We start from the raw sequence: 19,489 nt of genomic DNA on the forward strand, positions 1-19,489 counted from the left end.
AGATGGACTAGAGCAGCAAAAGAGCCCAAAAATTTTCCGATCGTTTCAAACAGACTGCTATGAAAGAAAATATGTGATCGACGTCTTCACGGGGAAAGAGCGGCGGATGGATTTTATGTACAAATAACCTACCGATTGGTGAGTCAAAAACTATTTTGGGCTTAATATTGAATTGATAAATGCGGTTGAATTAATGCAAGCCATTTGCCTTCATATTCATTTAAGCAGTGTGTGATTTTACTTTTGCTGACTGACAAACATAATTGGACGCTGTGCAACAACGATTAAGAATGGTTGCATTCTGATGCTGGAGTGGACATTAACCACGGGTGTGTGCCTGTGCCGCGCTTGTGTGTGTGTGTGTGTGTGTGTGTGTGTGTGTGTGTGTGTGCGAGAGAGAGAGAGAGAGTACACGATATACATCCTGATTTGTACATTTCTTGATATGCCGCGCTTGTGCGTAACGTTTACTGTTATTACGTATTATTTGCCTAAACAATAAATCAGGTAATCTGGCTTTCAACTCAGTGCCTAGCCTCTTTAAGACATCACCACACGTCACTGACAAGTTTGTACCCAGCACTTCTGAAAATGCACTTCCGAATGCGTCTCTGTCCCCACCACATTTCAAACCAAACTGACGCCCGTGGATATTAATAAGTTTTAATATTAAAACTGATTGTTAAAATTACAATCAGTTTTAAAAATCTATGAAAACAGACATTGGATTTAACTTCAGGATGGTGTATTTTCTTGTTCTGAATGTATGCCTGTTGTTCCTCTTCATGGGAGTTGTGTTTCTCGTGTCTCTTCACCTCTCAGCTGCTCATTTACCCCGTCCCTGAACATTCATCACCGCCACAATCTTTCTCCCCAGACACAGCTACGTTTCTTGTTTGTTTTGTATTCTGCTCAGTCAAGTCATAGCTGATTTTTTTCCCCCCCTAGATTATCCGACAGCAAAGTGAGAGTAAATGATCCTGGTGTACTGGGAGGCCGGTCTTTATCTGCGGGGCCGCTCCGTTTCCTAAACCCCTGGGCTGAAGAACTGGATCTGGCAGGGCCTGGGTTACTGCGCTCCCGGACCGCTCACTACCTGAGGGCTCAAATAGCCTCTCTTGTGCTTTTATGATGCATGATTTGGACTGAAAGTTCTTGTGAGAGCCTCTTCTGAGAAAACATACTTTGAGTCAGGTGGCAAACTATTTCCTTGCCAAACTCATATATAGATGAAACTAAACTGAAACAGAAAGAAACTAAAAGCTACATTTAAATATTAAAATAAAAAGCTAATTTAAAATATAAATAAATAATCTAATAGTATATATATATATATATTATATATACTCAATGTTAAATGCCTATTTTTGTTCTTTAATATTTTTTAAGAGGTGTAGTAATGTAATATTATGCAGTCAAAGCCACACATGGATCCATTTTGGTATCATTAGCATTACTATTGAAAGTTGTCCTAAGTACAGTAATTCTGAAACGGTATACACTACCATATATATGACCTCTGACCTGACGCATGACATAGGCTCAGGTGAGGATTGACGAATGCCAAAGCGCTAAGGATTGAGCTTTAAAGAAAAATGCCAGAGGATTTTGATATATAATAGAAGAGGAGTTACATCATACGTGGGGTCAAAGGTCACTCGACCTCGTGAACGCGTGTACGGCCGTTGTCATAAGCCAGTGATTATAGTTTATAAAGCTGTAAATATGGATGTACTTCGCTTCAGAAGTCATTTATTAACCCACTGGAGTCGTATGGATTACTTTTATGATGGATAGATGTGCTTTTTTTGGAGCTTTAAAAACTTAGAAGAGAGTCATATAACGGTACACCTAGGACGGCTTGAGGGGGAGTAAATTATGGGATGATTTTTGGGTGAACTATTACTTTAACAAATGAGTCATTGAATCATTCACTCAAAAGATTTGTTCAAATCTGATTCACAAATGAGTCATTGAATCATTCACTCAAAAGATTTGTTCAAATCTGATTCATTCACAAAAGGACAAAGCAAGTGTCTGTCTTTATGAGTGAGTCGTTAAGTCATTCATTTGAACTATTTGTTCAAAAATGTGGATTCATTCAGAAACGTAACATTACTGCGTTGCTCTGAGACATGCGATGGCTCTACTGTGACAAAAAGAAAACAAGAATGGACACAGGGACATTTTGTGCCCCCTATCTTGAATTTTGGGGGCATTCTTGCTCTAAGCTCCAATTCACTTCCAACCATGGGCTCTTTTTCGTTTCAAGTGAAACCCGCTAAGGCCGCGACTGGTCACATGGACTACTTTTATGGTACTTTTTAAGCATTTTTGTAGCTTGACACTGTCTGTCCCCATTCTAAACATTCTATTTGTGTTTGTTTTGGGGTGAACTATTACTTGAAATGGATTTATGGTGATCTCTGTGCAGGTGTTTGTTTCAGTGCCGCGGGGGGTTGGGGGTGGGATGGGGTCGCTTTACAGCTCAAGACATTTTTAAAAATCACCTTTGCTGTAAATGGCGTCCTGCGCTTTCGCCTACTGTTCACACGAGGAAACATTAACTGCTCTGCACGGACGCCGTCATTGTCTCCTTACTGTATTTCTTCTCATTTTATTTCTTATTCAAGATCAATATTTACCCAGCAGCCCCTGGGGCTCAGGATTACCTCATATTCTCCAGCTCCAGCTGTGCTTTCTCAGCGTCTCCATAGCAACCTCAGGAATGTGCACATCATGTTTATCCTACTGCCAGGAAAACAGAGAGAGAGAGAGAGAGAGAGAGAGAGATTAAGGAAAGGTTTCTCTCAGGTCCTTCTTTTGAGTCACAGATACCTGTCTTACGCTGGTTCTTTGTATTAAAATTAACACCTTTTCATGTCATGTGACATGTGGTGATTAGCAGTCACTTCACAATCAGATACACTATCGTTCATGAGTTTGGATTTTTAAAAGTTCTTTAAAAAGACTCTTCTGCTCACCGAGGCTGCAATTATTTAATCAAAAATACAGTAAAAACTCTAATATTTTGAAATATTATTACGATTTAAAAATAGCTCTTTTCTATGTGAACATACAGTAAACTGTAAATGATTCTTGTGATGAAAGCTGAATTTACAGCATCATTACTCAAGTCTTCAGTGTCACATTTGCTGCTCAGACAAAACATTTCTGATTATTAACAGTTGAAAAAGCAGTTTTGCTGTTTCATATTTTTGTGGAATCTGTGATGCATTTTTTGTCAGGATTCTTTGAAATAGAATATTTTAACATTAAAAATGTCTTTACTGTCACTTTTGATCAATTTAATGCATCTTTGCTGAATAACAGTATTAATTTATTTCCAAAACTATTTCTTTGAATGGTAGTGTATGTCGTGTCAGAATTACTGTACTTAGGACAACTTTCAATAGTAATGCTAATAATACCAAAATGGATCCATGTGTGGGTTTGACTGCATAATATTACATCAATACACCTCTTAAAAAATATTAAAGAACAAAAATAGTGACATTTAACATAGAGTTTAATGAAAAAAATGATTGACTAACTGAACCTGCTGCCATTTTGGCTGTGCTTACGTCACATCATTTTAAATTATTCAATTCATCAAGCCAGAAATATGTAATTATGGTAATTCTGACATGACTTGTACGCAGCAGAATGTTAAAACTGTTCGTTTTGGCTCAAACGATGTTTCAAGGACTCCAAATATTGCAACCAAGCTTGATGCCGTGCAAAAATAAGCAAACCTGCTGGAAACGGGGAAAACCGTAAACCGAGCCATGGAGACGTCGCTCAAGTGGGCTTCATTGAATTTGTAAAATAGATTTTTGTCCAGCCAAAAAAAATATAAACAAAACAGCTGCTGGTATTTTGTGTCTGAGTTTCAGGTACTCAATATTAGCTTCCTTTTGAACTGTCCTATAAAAGCAAATCACACTCACTATTTCATGTACTGAATATGATACTCGGTACAAAAGTAATGACGGCCTCCAATTCTCTCTTCCCAAATGAAATGAAAGTTGGTTGTATGTTTGGGCATAAATAGATTTTATCTTTTCTGGCATTGTGAAGTCATGCCAACATCATCTACCCTTTAATGATGATCGAGTGTTTTGGTTTCCGTCTGTATTTAGCAGATCATGAGTGTTTCTTATGAACTGAAAGACCACATAAAGCGACTACCGCTGACTGTGTTCTGGGACACACTGCAAGCGCAACCACACACATCTATCTGCTCCTCTACCTCAGCATTTCACATCACACTCATCGCCTGGCTGAAGAAGAAACGCTTCTTAACCCATCCACATCCCTGTGTAAATGTTGCTACTTCATCAGAAACTCTTATTGTGGTCGAGAACGCTGAAGTTTGAGTCCTGGACGCCTGCAGGATCCGTAATGAGGGACTTAGTTTTGAGATAGATAGATAGATAGATAGATAGATAGATAGATAGATAGATAGATAGATAGATAGATAGATAGATAGATAGATAGATAGATAGATAGACAGAGAGAAAACACTTGGATTTAGTTTCTCTTAAAGTGACCAGTGGAAACTTTGTCTTTTCCATGGCAACCGTCAACTATTTGCACTAATTTGCAAAAGAAAAGCAGTCGAAGTGTAGTGTGCTCTTGGGGAATGTTATATTTGGTCTTTCTCAGTAATAGAAGTCTCATTATTTAGCCTTTCAGTGACCAGGAAACCGAACAAACAGAGCGAGTGACCCTTTGTCAAGCCCCTCGTCCCGTCTCAGGATCACTGGCCCTCGGCTCTGCTCGGAGAGGCCATCGGCCCTCAAGTGCCCTTCATTCAATTTGTAAAATAGATTTTGTCCACAACTGGAGACATTAAAAGAGGACACACTCTGGGTGGAATTAAGAGACATAATAAAACAGCAGGACTGGGATCATGGACGGTTGCCAAATAGGATCTAACTTCACGGACCTGACCGGATTTCGAAATTGAATTTGGTGATCCACGCGACCCACCTTTTCAACAACAAACCTTCCCACCTTTTCAGAAGCAGGACACTTTAATCTGTGGATTCAAATGCATGAAGTCTGATCATGTGCTCTTTAATCATAGTGCATTTCCTACTTTAGGCTCCTATTTTTTTTTTAACTATGGATGTGCAAAGGTCATTTCTGAGTCCTGCCATGTTTGATTTGGTCAGTGATGTGGACTTTGTGGAGATGGTGCCAAACAAATCCGTTTTGGCTCCAAAAGAGACCCACAGCACGGATTGCAATGGACGGTACCAGGACTTGACCTCCATCCATGCGCTCGACATCTCCACAGCTCGATCAGAAGACTTTTACGCGCTGTCATCGCCCGCCGCGTCTCCGGAGTTGACCGAGAACGGTTCCGGTAACGGGAAAGCCAAACGTAAGCGGGTGATCAGCACCGTGCAGCGCCGGGCCGCGAACGTCCGCGAGCGCAAACGGATGTTCAGCCTGAACGAGGCGTTCGAGCGCCTGCGCGGGAAAGTTCCCACGTTCGCCTACGAGAAGAGACTGTCACGCATAGAGACTCTGCGCCTGGCCATCATCTACATCGCCTTCATGACGGACATACTCGAGAAAAACTGAACTTATATTCACTATTTCAAATGCATTGTTTAGATGAACGTTTATCAAGGTACTTAAAGTTTATTATGGAAAAAAAATATTAAATATTAAAATGATTATTATTATTTCTCTGTTGTTGCTACCTTGACTCTGTAATGATTGTCGGAGTTAATCATATAAAAAAATGGACAGCAAAATCATCTATCTATCAGTAAAAAAATGTTTGACCAATAAGTTATAACAACATTTTTAAGTCTGTTTAATTTAATTTAATTTGAAATGACTTAAACATCCATGTTGATTGGTCTTTTAAATTTTAATGGCAGTAATTTAGTCTGTCTGTCTGTCTATCTATCTATCTGGGACGGTTTTACAGCTGAAAGGTGCTTAGTACAAAACTTCTCTATGGAATTATCCATTATGATCTGATTTGACTCTTATAATCCTTTTGGATATTCTGTAATATTTATAAATTGTACTGGAATAATGTTTTGCTACTGGACAGTTATGCAATAAATCTTATCTGTATAGTTTGAAATCATTCCAAAAGTGGCATTTTGACATTGACATGGTAATCTTATAGGCGTAGACCTTTTGCAAACAAATGTTAATTATGTATATATATATCATTAAAATTCTTTATGATTGGTTCAACGGGAATTATATATAAATGCTGCATTTTGGTGGAATTTTTGATACGGAATTTATGGGATTTTCGGGTGTCTTTCAGGTATGAGAATTTGTTTCAGGATTGTTGACAGGGTTCAATTGACAACTATTACAGATCCACCAAAAGCAGGTACGCCGCCTGGACCTTCCGTTCCCAAGATGAACGATATGGACTCTTTTAAATAGAAAATTCCTTTCGATCATTTATTTATAGCGTAAATTGTACACCGTACAATATAAACAACTCATAGCCTATGTTTCTGTCATCCTTCTGGTGAATCTTCAAGTCACATCACAGTTGTGAGATGCGCATTTACGCACGATGAGACGCATGGATAAGTTTCGTCAGTGCGCCACCTTGCGGAATCTTCAAACCCCGGTCTTAACACCTAAAATGGAGCGTCTACACGGTTTTGTGACATCTAGAAGCCTTAGTTTTAGTGGTTTAAATTTGAATGTATAATGCTGCTACGTTAAATGACATTTACAGACACTTGCGTAAGACTTCTGTTTGTGTGGGTCTGTGCGGATAATGCAGACGCTCGGATCTGTGTGAAAGCAAAAGGCCAGTTTGGGGAGTGTGTTTGTGTTGGACTGAAGAGGCCACACAGTTTGCGCGTCGTCTGCGCTTGGCGACCCGCTGCGAATGAAAACGCGGCAGAAGGAAACCTGACTCTGCAAAAACACTAACACAGACATGCATTTCAGAACATGCTCAAATAAACAATGAGGTCTGCTTAGCCAAACCAGATTGGCTTTCTTTTCTTTTACAGTGACTTGAGGTGGATTTCAGAATAATGACAGTTCTTCAGAGCTGCCAGTGTGTAAATTGGCTGTAAATTATTTTAATACATTAAATACATTAAGAATGTAATGCATCGCTATACTGAACAAAGAAAATCCTCAATTTGAAACGTTTACACGCTGTATTTTGAGAGCATTTGTGGTCCAACATTGCAAGGTCACAAATCATAAAGTCTCTCCACTCGTTCCAGAAACCACACTGAAATCTGCCCAGTTGAAAAGCCCTTTTTAATCATTACAGAGGCCTATTAATCTTTGTAATGGATTTGGCGAAATAGCCAGAGATTCAGTACTGAATGTTACAGTGATTAATGTGAGATCATAATCACAATTTTGACATAATGACATTGTTAGTGTTTGATGTGTGTTTATTTGTATATAAGAAATGCACTTAATGCCAAATATTCTATTCTGTTCTGTTTTGTTGTATTGTTTTCTATTCTACCACATCTAAAAACAAAAAGGCTAAATATGTTCAGTTCAGCAGCTCATTTATCAAAATTAATCACCAGCATATACTACATATGTCAACACGTTTCAATATTAAATGTTTCAGTATTTTATCATAATTATAATTTTGACATAATGAAATTGTTGTGTGCTTGTTGGTATATAAGAAATGCATTCAATGCCAAATATTCTATTGCATTGTATATTGTATTCTATTCTACTGCAGCTACAGACTAAAAGGCTAAATATATTCAGTTCAGCAGCTCATTTATCAAAATTAATCACCAGCCTATAATACATTTGTCAGCACATGTTACAGTATTGAATGTTTCAGTATTTTCGTTGGATCATACTAATCATAAGTTCAATATTTTGACGGCATGATGGATGTTATACTTATAATATGGTTGGCGTGTGACAGCAACGCACACACCACCTCTGAAAATCCCCAAAATAGATTCTATTCTACTCTATTTTAGATTTGAATTTCAGAAACATCAACAGCAATGTATGACAGAATATGTCATTGTCGGTGTGTACGTTGTGTTAAGTTCAGACGAAGCGCTGCGATTGGCTCATGATGCGCCGCTTCTTGTCCAATCACAGACCACCCCAAAAATGTTGCGCCTTCCAGACTATAAGAGCCTCCAAAGTTCCCTTCAAGTTTGAGAAACACCTCCGTGACGCACGAGGAGACACCCTGACCCCATCCCGCTAGAGACAGAGAACCTACGACATATATAACTGAGCCTTTGCTCTCACTGTGAAGGTGATGTTTGAGGAAGAGGCGATGCACGAGGAGTCCAGCTCCCCGGAGTCACCAGTGGACAGTCTTGGGAACAGCGAGGAGGAGCTCGACCACAGGCGACAGCAGAAACGCAGCAGCGGCAGGAAAAGACGCCCGAGCAGGAAGAACGGAGAGGATTCCGACAGTCCCACTCCCGGGAAGAGAAGCAAGAAGCTCAGCAACAGCGGCGACGACAGCCCGCAGTCTCTGGAGGACCTGCAGACGCAGCGCGTCATGGCGAACGTGCGCGAGCGTCAGAGGACTCAGTCTCTGAACGAGGCGTTCGCGTCTCTGCGCAAAATCATCCCCACGTTACCCTCGGACAAACTCAGCAAGATACAGACTCTCAAACTGGCCGCCCGGTACATTGATTTCCTCTGCCAGGTTCTGCAGAGCGACGAGCTGGACTCCAAGATGTCCAGCTGCAGTTATGTGGCGCACGAGAGACTCAGTTACGCGTTTTCCGTGTGGAGAATGGAGGGCGCGTGGTCCATGTCAACATCACACTAATGCACGGACGCGCGCTTCTGATGCAGCATGGTATGCAATGCACTTTAAAATTAAGTGTTTTCGGATGATACATATAGTCTACCAGGCAAAATATTTGGACACACTTGTCTTAAAAACTTCTAGAGGTTTATGTTTAAATGTTTCACATTTGTTTTGTAGACAAAATATTAGTTTTAGTTTGAGTGGATGATAGTGAATAATTCATCAAATTCTCTTCCCACAAAATCGTTTAAAAGCATCTCAGGATGCACCTCGAGACGTTGTGTAGTTTTAAACAACGAAGAACGATTTCATTTTCAGCTTTCACGTGTTTTGGTCTCAACATCATCCACATGCTTCCATCTGTGTTACTTAATGTTAGTTTTATTGGTTTTATTATTATTGCGCAATGTAGAAATTAGTGATAGGCCTAATAAAGAATGAGGAGATGTGTCTAAACTTTTGACTGATAAACTTACTAGAACCTGTTATGATTAAAAGATTATCACATGCATTTTCAAAACAGTTCTTTGAGGAGGGTAAACAAAAGGGCAGTTTAGCACAAATAATTATATATAATTTTGACATATTTTCTCGTGGAACCAAAGTTGGGCGGATTTTGCTAACTTTATTTATTCTGGTATTGTCTATGGCCTAAATGCTATTACGTTAAGGAATTAAATGCATGTTATTATTAGATAAATGTTGCGTGTATTTTTTTTTAACACACTTTGATGTTTTTTTCAGATTTTCGGCCATAATCATGGAGTCAGAGCAGCAGAACTCACTGGAAGGAGCGACACGAAAACAATGGCGAAAATGAGGATTATAAAGGCGAAATTCTGGAGCATCATGACGTCGTTGCAAGCACTTACAGTAGTGAACTACGACATGCGAGCAGGAATTACAGTCAGATCTGGGCTGTTGTGACGGGGAATGTGGAAAACATGTGCTTCTGTCGAGCAACAGAGTCTCACTGCACATCTGACGTGTCGTCATATTTATTTCTGAAAGAAAGAACAGAATCGGCTCATATCTGCGTCAACACTTTCTTTGACTGGTCCTAGAAAAGACATTTATTTATTTATTAATGATTGTCAATGCTGAGAGATCTGGTGTCTACATGCATTTTCTATTTTAAATACGATGTAAATATGTGTATATTTTCTGCAATAAAACATGGTTTGAAACGTACCTATTTTAGCATGTTGTTATTGCAGTTATGCAATAGTATAAAGGGATTTCAAAAATACATTAAAAAAAACGAAAAATAGTTTTTGTACGCAGAGACAACTGCAATAATCATTCGATGAGATTTAAAAAATAAAAATATAGGTCTTGCCGGGATGTTATAAATTATCTTACCGTTGTGTTTATTAAAAAAATCGTTCTAATACTTAGCTCATTTATATTGCAGTTTTGTTTTTCTAAAGTAGTCTATTAAGATGCTGATATGAAAAGGACATATTTAGATATTTTGCAAGGAAAATATTTTACACTATTTAACATTACATTAAGAGGATTATTCTAACTACATAATGTTAGTTATCTTTATTATTATTTTAAATATTTTTGAGTGGTTTTCGCCCAAAATGTCACTTTATTTAGTAGGCTAGTAATGATTTTAAACATTAAATACAGAAACTGTTTTCACCCACACAAATTATATTTGCATGTTATTTTCTACTATAACAAATGACAACACATCAGGGAAGAATAACATAGTAAAGAATAAATATTTCTGCAGTCATTAAGACATTTGTGTCATTTTGCGCGGGGCATTGGAACCCAAAAGGACAGCATATGACAGGAGGTCTGGGAAAGCGTTCAGATGTTGTGAAGAATCATGTGAAGGTGTGTAACGGCTCCAAACATCTATGGAATTCCCAGATGTCTATAAAATGAAGGGTCGGGAAGGTCACGTCACGGAGAGGGTCAAAACAGCCAAACACGAGCATTTTACAACCCAGAGTCTTTTACCGATTCAGAGAGAAATATTATCAACCGAAAAATCATCACAAAAAAAAAAACAAGAATAATATTAGGAAAATTAAAAAGGCCTGTATTAAAATAAGGTAAACGAATAGGCTATACAGAAAAAATAATGGTTTTGATATAGGATAATTATTGTAAAGTAGCCTATAAATGATCGCCACAAAAATCCTCCGAATATTTTTTTAGTAGGCCTAGGCCTATAGAATATTAAGATGTCTTGTTTTAAAAGAAACGCAAGCGGGGTGTGATAGTTTCTGCTGTTACTGTTCTTGATTTCCAGTCAGAAACACGTTAAAATCCATGGGTTTGGGGAATTGGAGAGGCAGAAAGAGAGCGAGTGAAAGAGGGAGCTCAAGCACCTGAATCAAACTTATTTTTACCAGATGTTGTTAATATTTTTCTTAACGTCACGTGAATAGAACAGATGTTGAGTTGCGCAGACCCGCCTTCACATGCACGCATTCAGTCTGACACAAATATGCGTTGAGTTTCTTTAAAAGAAGTCAGACTCGATGGGATAATGATGGAATGATAAACCTGATGTTTGTGGAAAGGTTTTTGCGCGCGCAAACTTTGACCGGCAATAGGACATGGAAAAGTCTAGGATTTTTCTTTCTCTCTTTTGCTTTGGATTGTGTTTGGAGTTTAGCAGGGATTTCATCACTCGTTGAGGATATACTGCAGAATGCCTCTGGTAATTCATTCTCTAAAACTTGACCTGGATATGCTGCAGTTTTGCTTTTTTTGGCATAGCTGGAGTGTGTTTCATGATCATGTTAATTTCGGTGCTTTTTCGAATGAAAATAAAGGCAACATGAATTATGAAATCGGGTAGAATGTTCCTGTTTTATTGTATGTTCAGAAAGAAAAGAAAACTAAATCAAGCACTGCAGGTTATTTGCATGCACTCGGGCCTTCTGCATGAGCGTGTAAAAGCAGAAGTAAAACAGGCTTGTCCAGTTATACGATTCGAGGAATGTTGATGTAAAAGCATTCTGACCTGTAGGGCAGTAAAGATTCGCCGAGCTGAATCGATTCACCATCTTCAAATGAGCATGTCCGTGTTGTGCTGAACTTGAGAAACTCTCACCTCTGTGGACTTGATTGCATGAAATTCCTGGTCCATTTGATTTATACAGCAGTGCACGCGCACGCGCACCCAACTGATGGCTTTAACATCATGATTTAAAACTCAAAGGCCAAATACATTAATGCACTGCTCATCTGATCTCAGTTCAAAGTAGAAGCCTACAAAATTGAAATAATGTTTAAAAAAATGATAAATGGCAGATTGTTAGATCACATCATTTGGGTAAATAGTAAGAGCTTGAGCTGTAGGCTACAGCTATTTGCCAAACTGATGTACTTTATTTAAAAAAAAATAAAAGTATAAAGGTGCTTGACTTAATTCAACAGTAATATTTTTATTTTTATATTATACGTTTTGGTAGGCTAAGTAAAACAATTGGCTATACAGCACTAATAAATAGGCTATTAAACAGCACTATATAATATTCAGTGTCAGAATAACCAGTGAAACAGAAAACAGTGAAACGTAATTCTTTACTGTTTATTTTGTCATGCTTTGATGTTGGGTTAGTGCGGACAAGTATAAGGTTTAAGGCCCCTTTTACACGGACATTTCTAAATATCTTAAATCTTTCCATTTCATATATTTATTAATACATTTTACATTTTTTTAATTAAAAAATATAAGTTTTGCAAAATTTTATATTAAAAAAACAGGTGTTCTTGTAAAAAAAAAGAGCAAAACATTTGTACATTGTCAGGTGCCATGCGTTCATGGTGAAGTTTTTAATGTTGAAAATAAATGAACACATACTGTATGTATGAATATCAAGAGTAAAGGCCCGTAGACATCAAGAACGAGCTATAAAGATAACTATAACTATAGCTTCACACCAGCGCACGATATTATTCTGTTTATTTTAGGCGCGCGCTGCAGTTTTTCGTCTGTCGCTTTAAATGCTCGAGCTCTTTAGAGCATGGTGGATTCTGATTGGCTACCAATGTTTTTATCGTTCATCAGCTGGGAAAAAAATCGTTCTAAAAAATTATTCTAACAATGTACTTTCTCTGTGCCATTATGGTGTGTGGACTATTCTTTTACATTTATAATTTTTAGAACTATATATTTTTTCGTTATCGAAACCTTAAGGCCCGTTCACACCAAGGACAACAACTGTAAACATAACGATAAAGATATTTCTTAATAATAGATATTACTAATAATAGATAATAGATATTTCTTTCTATTAATGGCACATAAGTAACGATATGGTTGGAATCACTTTCAGAACGATTTTTATCCAGCTGATGAACCATAAAAACATTGCCATTGAGCCAATCAGATTCCATCCTGCTGTAACAAGGTTGAGCATTTAATGTTTTGTTTTTTAATCATTATTATTTATTATTATCAAGTTTAGTATTTAAAGTGACAGACAAGCCCGCGCTTAGAAAAAAAACAGAATGATATCATCTGCTGGTGTGGGCGCTATAGTTATGTTTTAGTTATGTTATATGTGGGCACTATAGTTATGTATGGTGTAAATGGGCCTTTACAGTGGCGTATAGCATCTGTATGCAGGGTACACGTGTGCATATGGGCCACTAATTTCATCTTAATAATATTAAATGTCTCTGAGATCCCAAACAAGCACAATAAAATCAGATTCAACAGATCAAGAGGGTTTAAAACACAATATCAGCAGAACGCATGAAAGACCTTTTGATTCAGCAGTGAGGTCAAGGGTCGGCTGTAGATATTCTTGACTGTTGTGGCTTTTGTTGGGGTGAGATTGTTCAGGACATGCTGCTTTCATTTCGTGTCTTTTCTGCTCGATGGAAACTTCTAGCACACAACGATACCTCAAACGGCTCAGCTCAACAAAGCATGTCCGTCCTGGAAGACTAGATTAATATATGATTTGATTTGAGCGAAGGCCTTTTCATCTCTGATTTACTGGGTTCTGGGTTGTAAGTGGAACCACATGGATTCAACTCTCTCATGCCACGCAGCTCCGATCTTATATAGGAGATTACAATCATAATTATTATGAGTAGCCAGATCGTGTGCGCCTGTTTTAATTGTGTCCAGAGATTCATCGCATTACATTTCGCTCATATTCAAAGGGAAAAGGAGCTGCAGATAATTCATCCCTATATCAGGTTGTGCTTGGAATGGCATATTATCATACTCATATTTGTTTTGTAATATGCAGCTGTGCACAGCATGTATGCATGGAGGACCTTGATGAACTACAACACCTGCATGCTGCTGTTTCCCTTAAGAGATTAATATTGTCCAATATTCAGAATTCTGCAGTGATAATGTGTGTCCGTTTTTTAGTAGGATGCTAAAAACCATATTTCAGAGGCATATTTTTCCCTCCGATGTTTGAAGGCGCTCTGATCGTCGGTTGTTTTGCTGCAAACATGCCTCAATAAGAAACCTTAAAAATGCACAAACATAACCGAGACATTTTATTGGTGTTAAAAGTCATCCCACACAATAACAGGAATGCAAGATATTTTCAGAAATCTAGCGGCCTTGAGCAATATGTGAAAGTGCTGGTTGCACAAGGTTTTGTGGGTATGCATATTTGATTCAGTTTTTCCCACGTCCATCTCTTAGTGTGGTATAATCTATTAAAAACAAAACAGAAAGTTGTTGGTGTCTTTACACGTCTGCTAAAATAAGCTGCAAATTGAACCCAACTTTATGTTGCACGTTGCGGCTACACAAGTGTTTGTGTTTGGTAACCCAAAAAGTTGTAGGTTTAAACCCCCAAACATAGATTTTACTCCAGCAGGAGATTGTCTATGTGGTCAAATTGTTCTGTAAATCATTTTGAATGTGTCTGATAAATAAAGAATCTTTCTTATAAAGCCCCACAAAATACAAGAGTGCCTCACATCCCAGGCATTACGCCAATACCAGACTTTAAGTGGCTGGTCGTGGCCATGTGTGTTTGGCAATAGTGGGGTTATTGTGTATATGTACCACCCAGGCAGCTGAATTGGCATCACTGTGCCACCCTACATGCTGCACACAATAAGGTTTACAGACCGTCAGCTCACACCTACCTGCCCATCAGTGTGCTTTCTATGAGAATAAACAGACAATCAGAATGCAGATAAGTGTACACAAAGACATCACAAACTTTCATGCAAAATAAAAGGCCTTTTGTCTGATGTTTGTTGATGTTTGCCAGTTGCCCCCTAAAATACGTTTGAGCAATTTAAACAAATTTAACTCAACTTTAAATCATCCTGTTGATGTCCAAAAGATTTCTGGGATGGGGAGATTTTATATAGAGGATGTTTCTTCAATTATAGGCACCTTGGGAAAATAAAATAGTAATAGAAAATGATAATTGACTCATGTCCATCGTTATTTTTTATTAGAAAAATTATTAGAAAAATAATGCACTCCATGGGTGTAACAACACCCAAATTTAAATGTATTTAAATTGTAACATTTGTGGAATAAAATGGTCGACTCCTTTGTCTTGATAATGTTGACAATTTACAATATTGACAAGATTTCTATGTGCCCTAAATAGGCACAATTAACGTTTTTTTTAAAAAACCTTTTGCATAATTTGACAAAATAACAGCTTGAGAAAATGGAGAATGGCTACAATTTCATTAAAGTATTTTCTTCACACATCACATCTCGTATTTCATCTCAAGTAATTTAATCACTCAGTAAATATTGAAATTAAAAAATAAATTAAAAAAAACAATGCCTCTGAATCAAGACATGGACAAATAGTTTTACGTCATTGCACCATAAGCCCCGCCCACTTGCATTCAGTGGCTCGTCTACACCAGACACGAGCGTCGCGTCAAAAGCAAATAAAACCCATTCTAACTGACTGTATACAGTATATCCTACAGATGTGTACAGATGTGTTCAGTTCCTTGAGGCTGCGGTCTAACATCTGGACAAATGCATATGCTGTTCACACTTCAAAAGGAATCCAGCGTCAGGAACAGGTGGATGGTTTATTTACAATGGCGTCCTGAATCGCGTCAGAGGATTATATGTTTGTTCGGAGCATTTGAAGGCACACTGTTTTATAATGATGAACGGCGTAATGGAGAGTTTGCTAAGAAACTTTTGTTGAAAGATGAAGCAACCGTATTGGATTTGACAGCAGCTAGGCCTTCATTGCAAACTGTAAGTAAACATTTTTATAATGCTTTTTATGTGGATAATGTTTTCAATATGTTTTCCTATGCAATGGCATTATCCAATCATAACAGTGACCATTACTGACAAGCCTTAAAGGGACAGTTCACCAAAAAATTAAAATTCTGTCATCATTTACTCATCCTCAAGTTGTTCGAAACCCAATCTCATGAATTTCTTTATTTTGTTGAACACAAAAGATGATATTTTGAAGAATGTCAGTAACCAAAGAGTTGAACCCCCTTTGTCTCCGATAGTACGTATATAAAATATACTATGGAAGTCAATGTGGTCCATGGTTACCAAACCTTAAAAACTGAAAATTTTAGACAGAGGTCGGTTGAAAAACAGTAATTTTCCCACATATATTCCTTTTATTTTTAACATTAACATTATGAGTAAACCTCAAGGAAAATCTTTAAAAAAAAATAATGTCACGAGCCCAGAACATCATACCTTTAAAAATCTAATAATTCTTATTTTTATGATGAATTTTCAAAGATTGAAAGTTGAGGATAATCTGGGCAAAACAATAAAATATTTTTATTTAAAGACATTTGAAAAGTAGCACAAATTAAGACCTGGTGAAAAGTTTCTAAGATGGTTTTGACACAGCGCTAGCATGAATTGATAAAAAAATATATACTGTACATACTAAAAAAAAAAAAAGTATTAGAAGAATTAGTCAAAAGGTAATATAGTTTAGGGGTAAATAAGGTACAAAAGTATACCTTTTAAAAGGGCACCGCACCGCCCCAGTGACAGCTGTACTTTTTTTCCTGAGACTGTATTAAAGCAATGTAATTCACTTTAGATAAAAGCATCTGCTTAATACATAAGAAATGTTTAATGTGACCTTCATATAACAAAAAGAAAAAGCTGAAATCAGATAGTTTTAATAAAAATCAACCACTGGACCAAAAAGTGCCTGTAGTTGAAATAAAACCCCCATATCATGACAGAAATAAGGAATGATGTTCTGGAGGAGCAAGAGAATATAAAGGACTGAGTCACTTACTGACCTGTTTCACTAATGTATGAAGCCAACTCCCCCCTGACTTCCTCTGTTTCTCCTCTGGATGAGATCCATGCTTGGAACAGAAAGTTATGAGTACGCATTTGCCCTGCTTTATTCCCCTGAATAGATGGAATGCACACAAGGTCAAATCTATCCACTGGAAACTTTTAAAAGTGAAATATTTTAATTAGACTGGTCCCTGAAACTAGCCTTCTGCGTTTTCACGCCACTCGCCAGGAAAATCTGATGGGCTGGATCAAACACACACTTTTTGTTCTTGGTTGACAAACACAGCACATTGTTCTTGAGGTCCACGGTTGGGTTTTGTGTTCACAGATTCAGCACAAAGTAACATAATTGTGGTACGATCTGGATGTTTAACATGTCAAGCAAGTGATTGGACCAAAAGTTGATTGAGTTTGAATGTTCACATTTCTTAATCCCAATTTCCCATCTCTTTTCTACTATCTTATCAATAAAAAGTGACAAAAATCTAATTTCTTTGCTGCAAAGACCAGCTTCAACCAGCCTAGATCAGCCTAACGGGGTTTGCTGGTTTAAGTTAAATTAAAACCTTCACAAAATGTAATTTGAGGAATGTAAATTGAGGAAAACTTTTCTATGCAAATAATAAAGCATTTTATAGCAGGCACCAAATTATATTATAATTTATTAAGATAATAAATTATTAAATAAATACAAATATTAAGACTAACCAAATAGATTGGATAAGGTTGAATCTATTCCGATTTGGTGTAGATCTGGATTTCCATACATCCTGCAATAAAATTATTTTTGCAATCCCAATGGATAAAGTAAACTTCCGATTTACAAATTTAAACTGATTGTACACAATGAAATTGAGTTGTTACAAAATGTTCAAGAGCTATTTTAAATGTAAGCATTAAAATAAAAACAATAAAATAACTACATTCAGCAAGCAGTCAATGTTAGGAGATCTAATGTATTCAGTCAGCTAATTGCCCAGAAATCTTCGAAAACCATCAAACTAGACCAGTCTGACATTGGAAACCAGCCTGGTGGCCCGGAGCATAAACCACCAAAAAATAAACGGACTTCAAAGTCTGTGTCTCCCTACCCATAACTTATCTCTGAAATCATAGGAAATGTTAGGTGAATAACACTGATGGAGAAGCACCTAGCCCAGGGTTGTAAGCCTAAACTTGACATAAACTGTAAACTTGTCTCTCAAAGCTGATTGAGACTTTGTAATGTTGTTCCAGGAACATGCTATGCTTGGTGAAATCATGTTCACCATCATGACAGCTGAAATATTCCGACTTTAAAAACAACTGTTGTTTAGTCAACAACATTAAAAAAAGCTAAAAGAATATACTTTCTACATCAATGAATAATTGAAGGTCAGAAGATAAAGACTCCGATTTGTTCTTCATCGGCTCTTCAACTTGTTGCATCAAATGCACTAGTAACACTTTATTTTACAGTGTCCTTGTGACACATAACTAGGGTTGCACGATATTGAAGAAAAATGCGAAATGCCATAACTCATTAAATAATGCGATATTCGATATGCAATACAATAAATGCTTTAAGTGTGTAAAATAAACTTAAATTATCTTTAAAATATATTAAAAATTATATAGCCTACAGACGTGTTTCACATTCTTTTTGTAACAAAGAAAACATCTTCAGCCAAGAGCAGTGAGTGATTTTCTCTTTGTCTTTTGTTCATGACCCCAGTTATTGCAAGCTGTTGTGATATGCATATCGCGATACATTTGCGATATTTTGATGATTTCGATATATTGTGCAGCCCTACACGTTACATGTACTTACCATAGCAATAACAGTTAATAATGCATAATTACATGCAACCCTCAACCAAATCCTAATCCTACCCTAACCCAATAGTAAGTACATGTTGTTAATTAATATTACACAATGACACACACCTTAAAATAAAGTGTAACCATCAATGCACTTTAGTCCCGTACATGTGTATCAAACTAAGGCCCCATCCACACTACTACGTTTTAGTTTAGAAACGGAGACCTTTTGCTACGTTTGCACCTCCTGTTAAAACGGCAAAAACGAAGACCTCCTAAAACGGAGAAGTTTAGATACGCTGCTGCCGACCCCATTTTGCGTTTTGAATCTCCGGAGGGTGTTTTAGTGAAGACGGGTCAAATGGAGGACTTTAGAAACGATGACGCAGAGGCTCACGCTCGGCTCTCTGATTGGGTCATACAACGGAAGAAAACATACAACAACAGCCTGGACTACCAGTTACGTTAGTGCAAGTAAATTCTGCATTTCACAATGCTATAACTGCCTACATGCACCGGAGGCAAGCTATTATTCCAGCGCTTTGTGACTATTCACGTGTGCAGCGGCGGTATCGACCGTACATGGAGCGTCGGTTTTGGGTGAAGCCGGGAAGAACCAGCGCATGGTGGGATGATTTTATAAATGAAGTTGTAGCTCCTGAGGAATGTTGCAA

The 19,489-nt window shown here is 37.5% G+C and overlaps 2 protein-coding genes across 2 annotated transcripts; both read left to right on the top strand.

Moving 5' to 3' along the window:
- The first annotated feature begins 4,756 nt into the window (after positions 1 to 4,756).
- LOC143738125 (protein Fer3-like) lies at positions 4,757 to 5,778 on the top strand. Its single transcript, XM_077230051.1, has one exon. It carries the CDS (start codon positions 5,131 to 5,133, stop codon positions 5,593 to 5,595), a length of 465 nt encoding a protein of 154 aa, XP_077086166.1. The 5' UTR covers positions 4,757 to 5,130; the 3' UTR covers positions 5,596 to 5,778.
- A 2,372-nt stretch (positions 5,779 to 8,150) lies between these two features.
- On the top strand, positions 8,151 to 9,967 carry twist1a (twist family bHLH transcription factor 1a). The gene is made up of 2 exons (XM_077230049.1): positions 8,151 to 8,824; positions 9,521 to 9,967. The coding sequence occupies exon 1, from the start codon at positions 8,270 to 8,272 to the stop codon at positions 8,792 to 8,794; it is 525 nt and encodes a 174-aa protein (XP_077086164.1). The 5' UTR covers positions 8,151 to 8,269; the 3' UTR covers positions 8,795 to 8,824; positions 9,521 to 9,967.
- Positions 9,968 to 19,489: the final 9,522 nt, after the last annotated feature.

Source organism: Siphateles boraxobius, unplaced genomic scaffold (assembly GCF_051911475.1).
Source record: "Siphateles boraxobius isolate OS27281-9 unplaced genomic scaffold, OSU_SipBor_1 139, whole genome shotgun sequence".
In the NCBI taxonomy this organism is placed as follows: domain Eukaryota; kingdom Metazoa; phylum Chordata; class Actinopteri; order Cypriniformes; family Leuciscidae; genus Siphateles; species Siphateles boraxobius.

What these genes read in the sequence shown, in the direction of transcription:
- LOC143738125 (XM_077230051.1), top strand. Translation starts at nt 5,131, where the DNA reads ATGGATGTGCAAAGGTCATTTCTGAGTCCTGCCATGTTTGATTTGGTC.
- twist1a (XM_077230049.1), top strand. Translation starts at nt 8,270, where the DNA reads ATGTTTGAGGAAGAGGCGATGCACGAGGAGTCCAGCTCCCCGGAGTCA.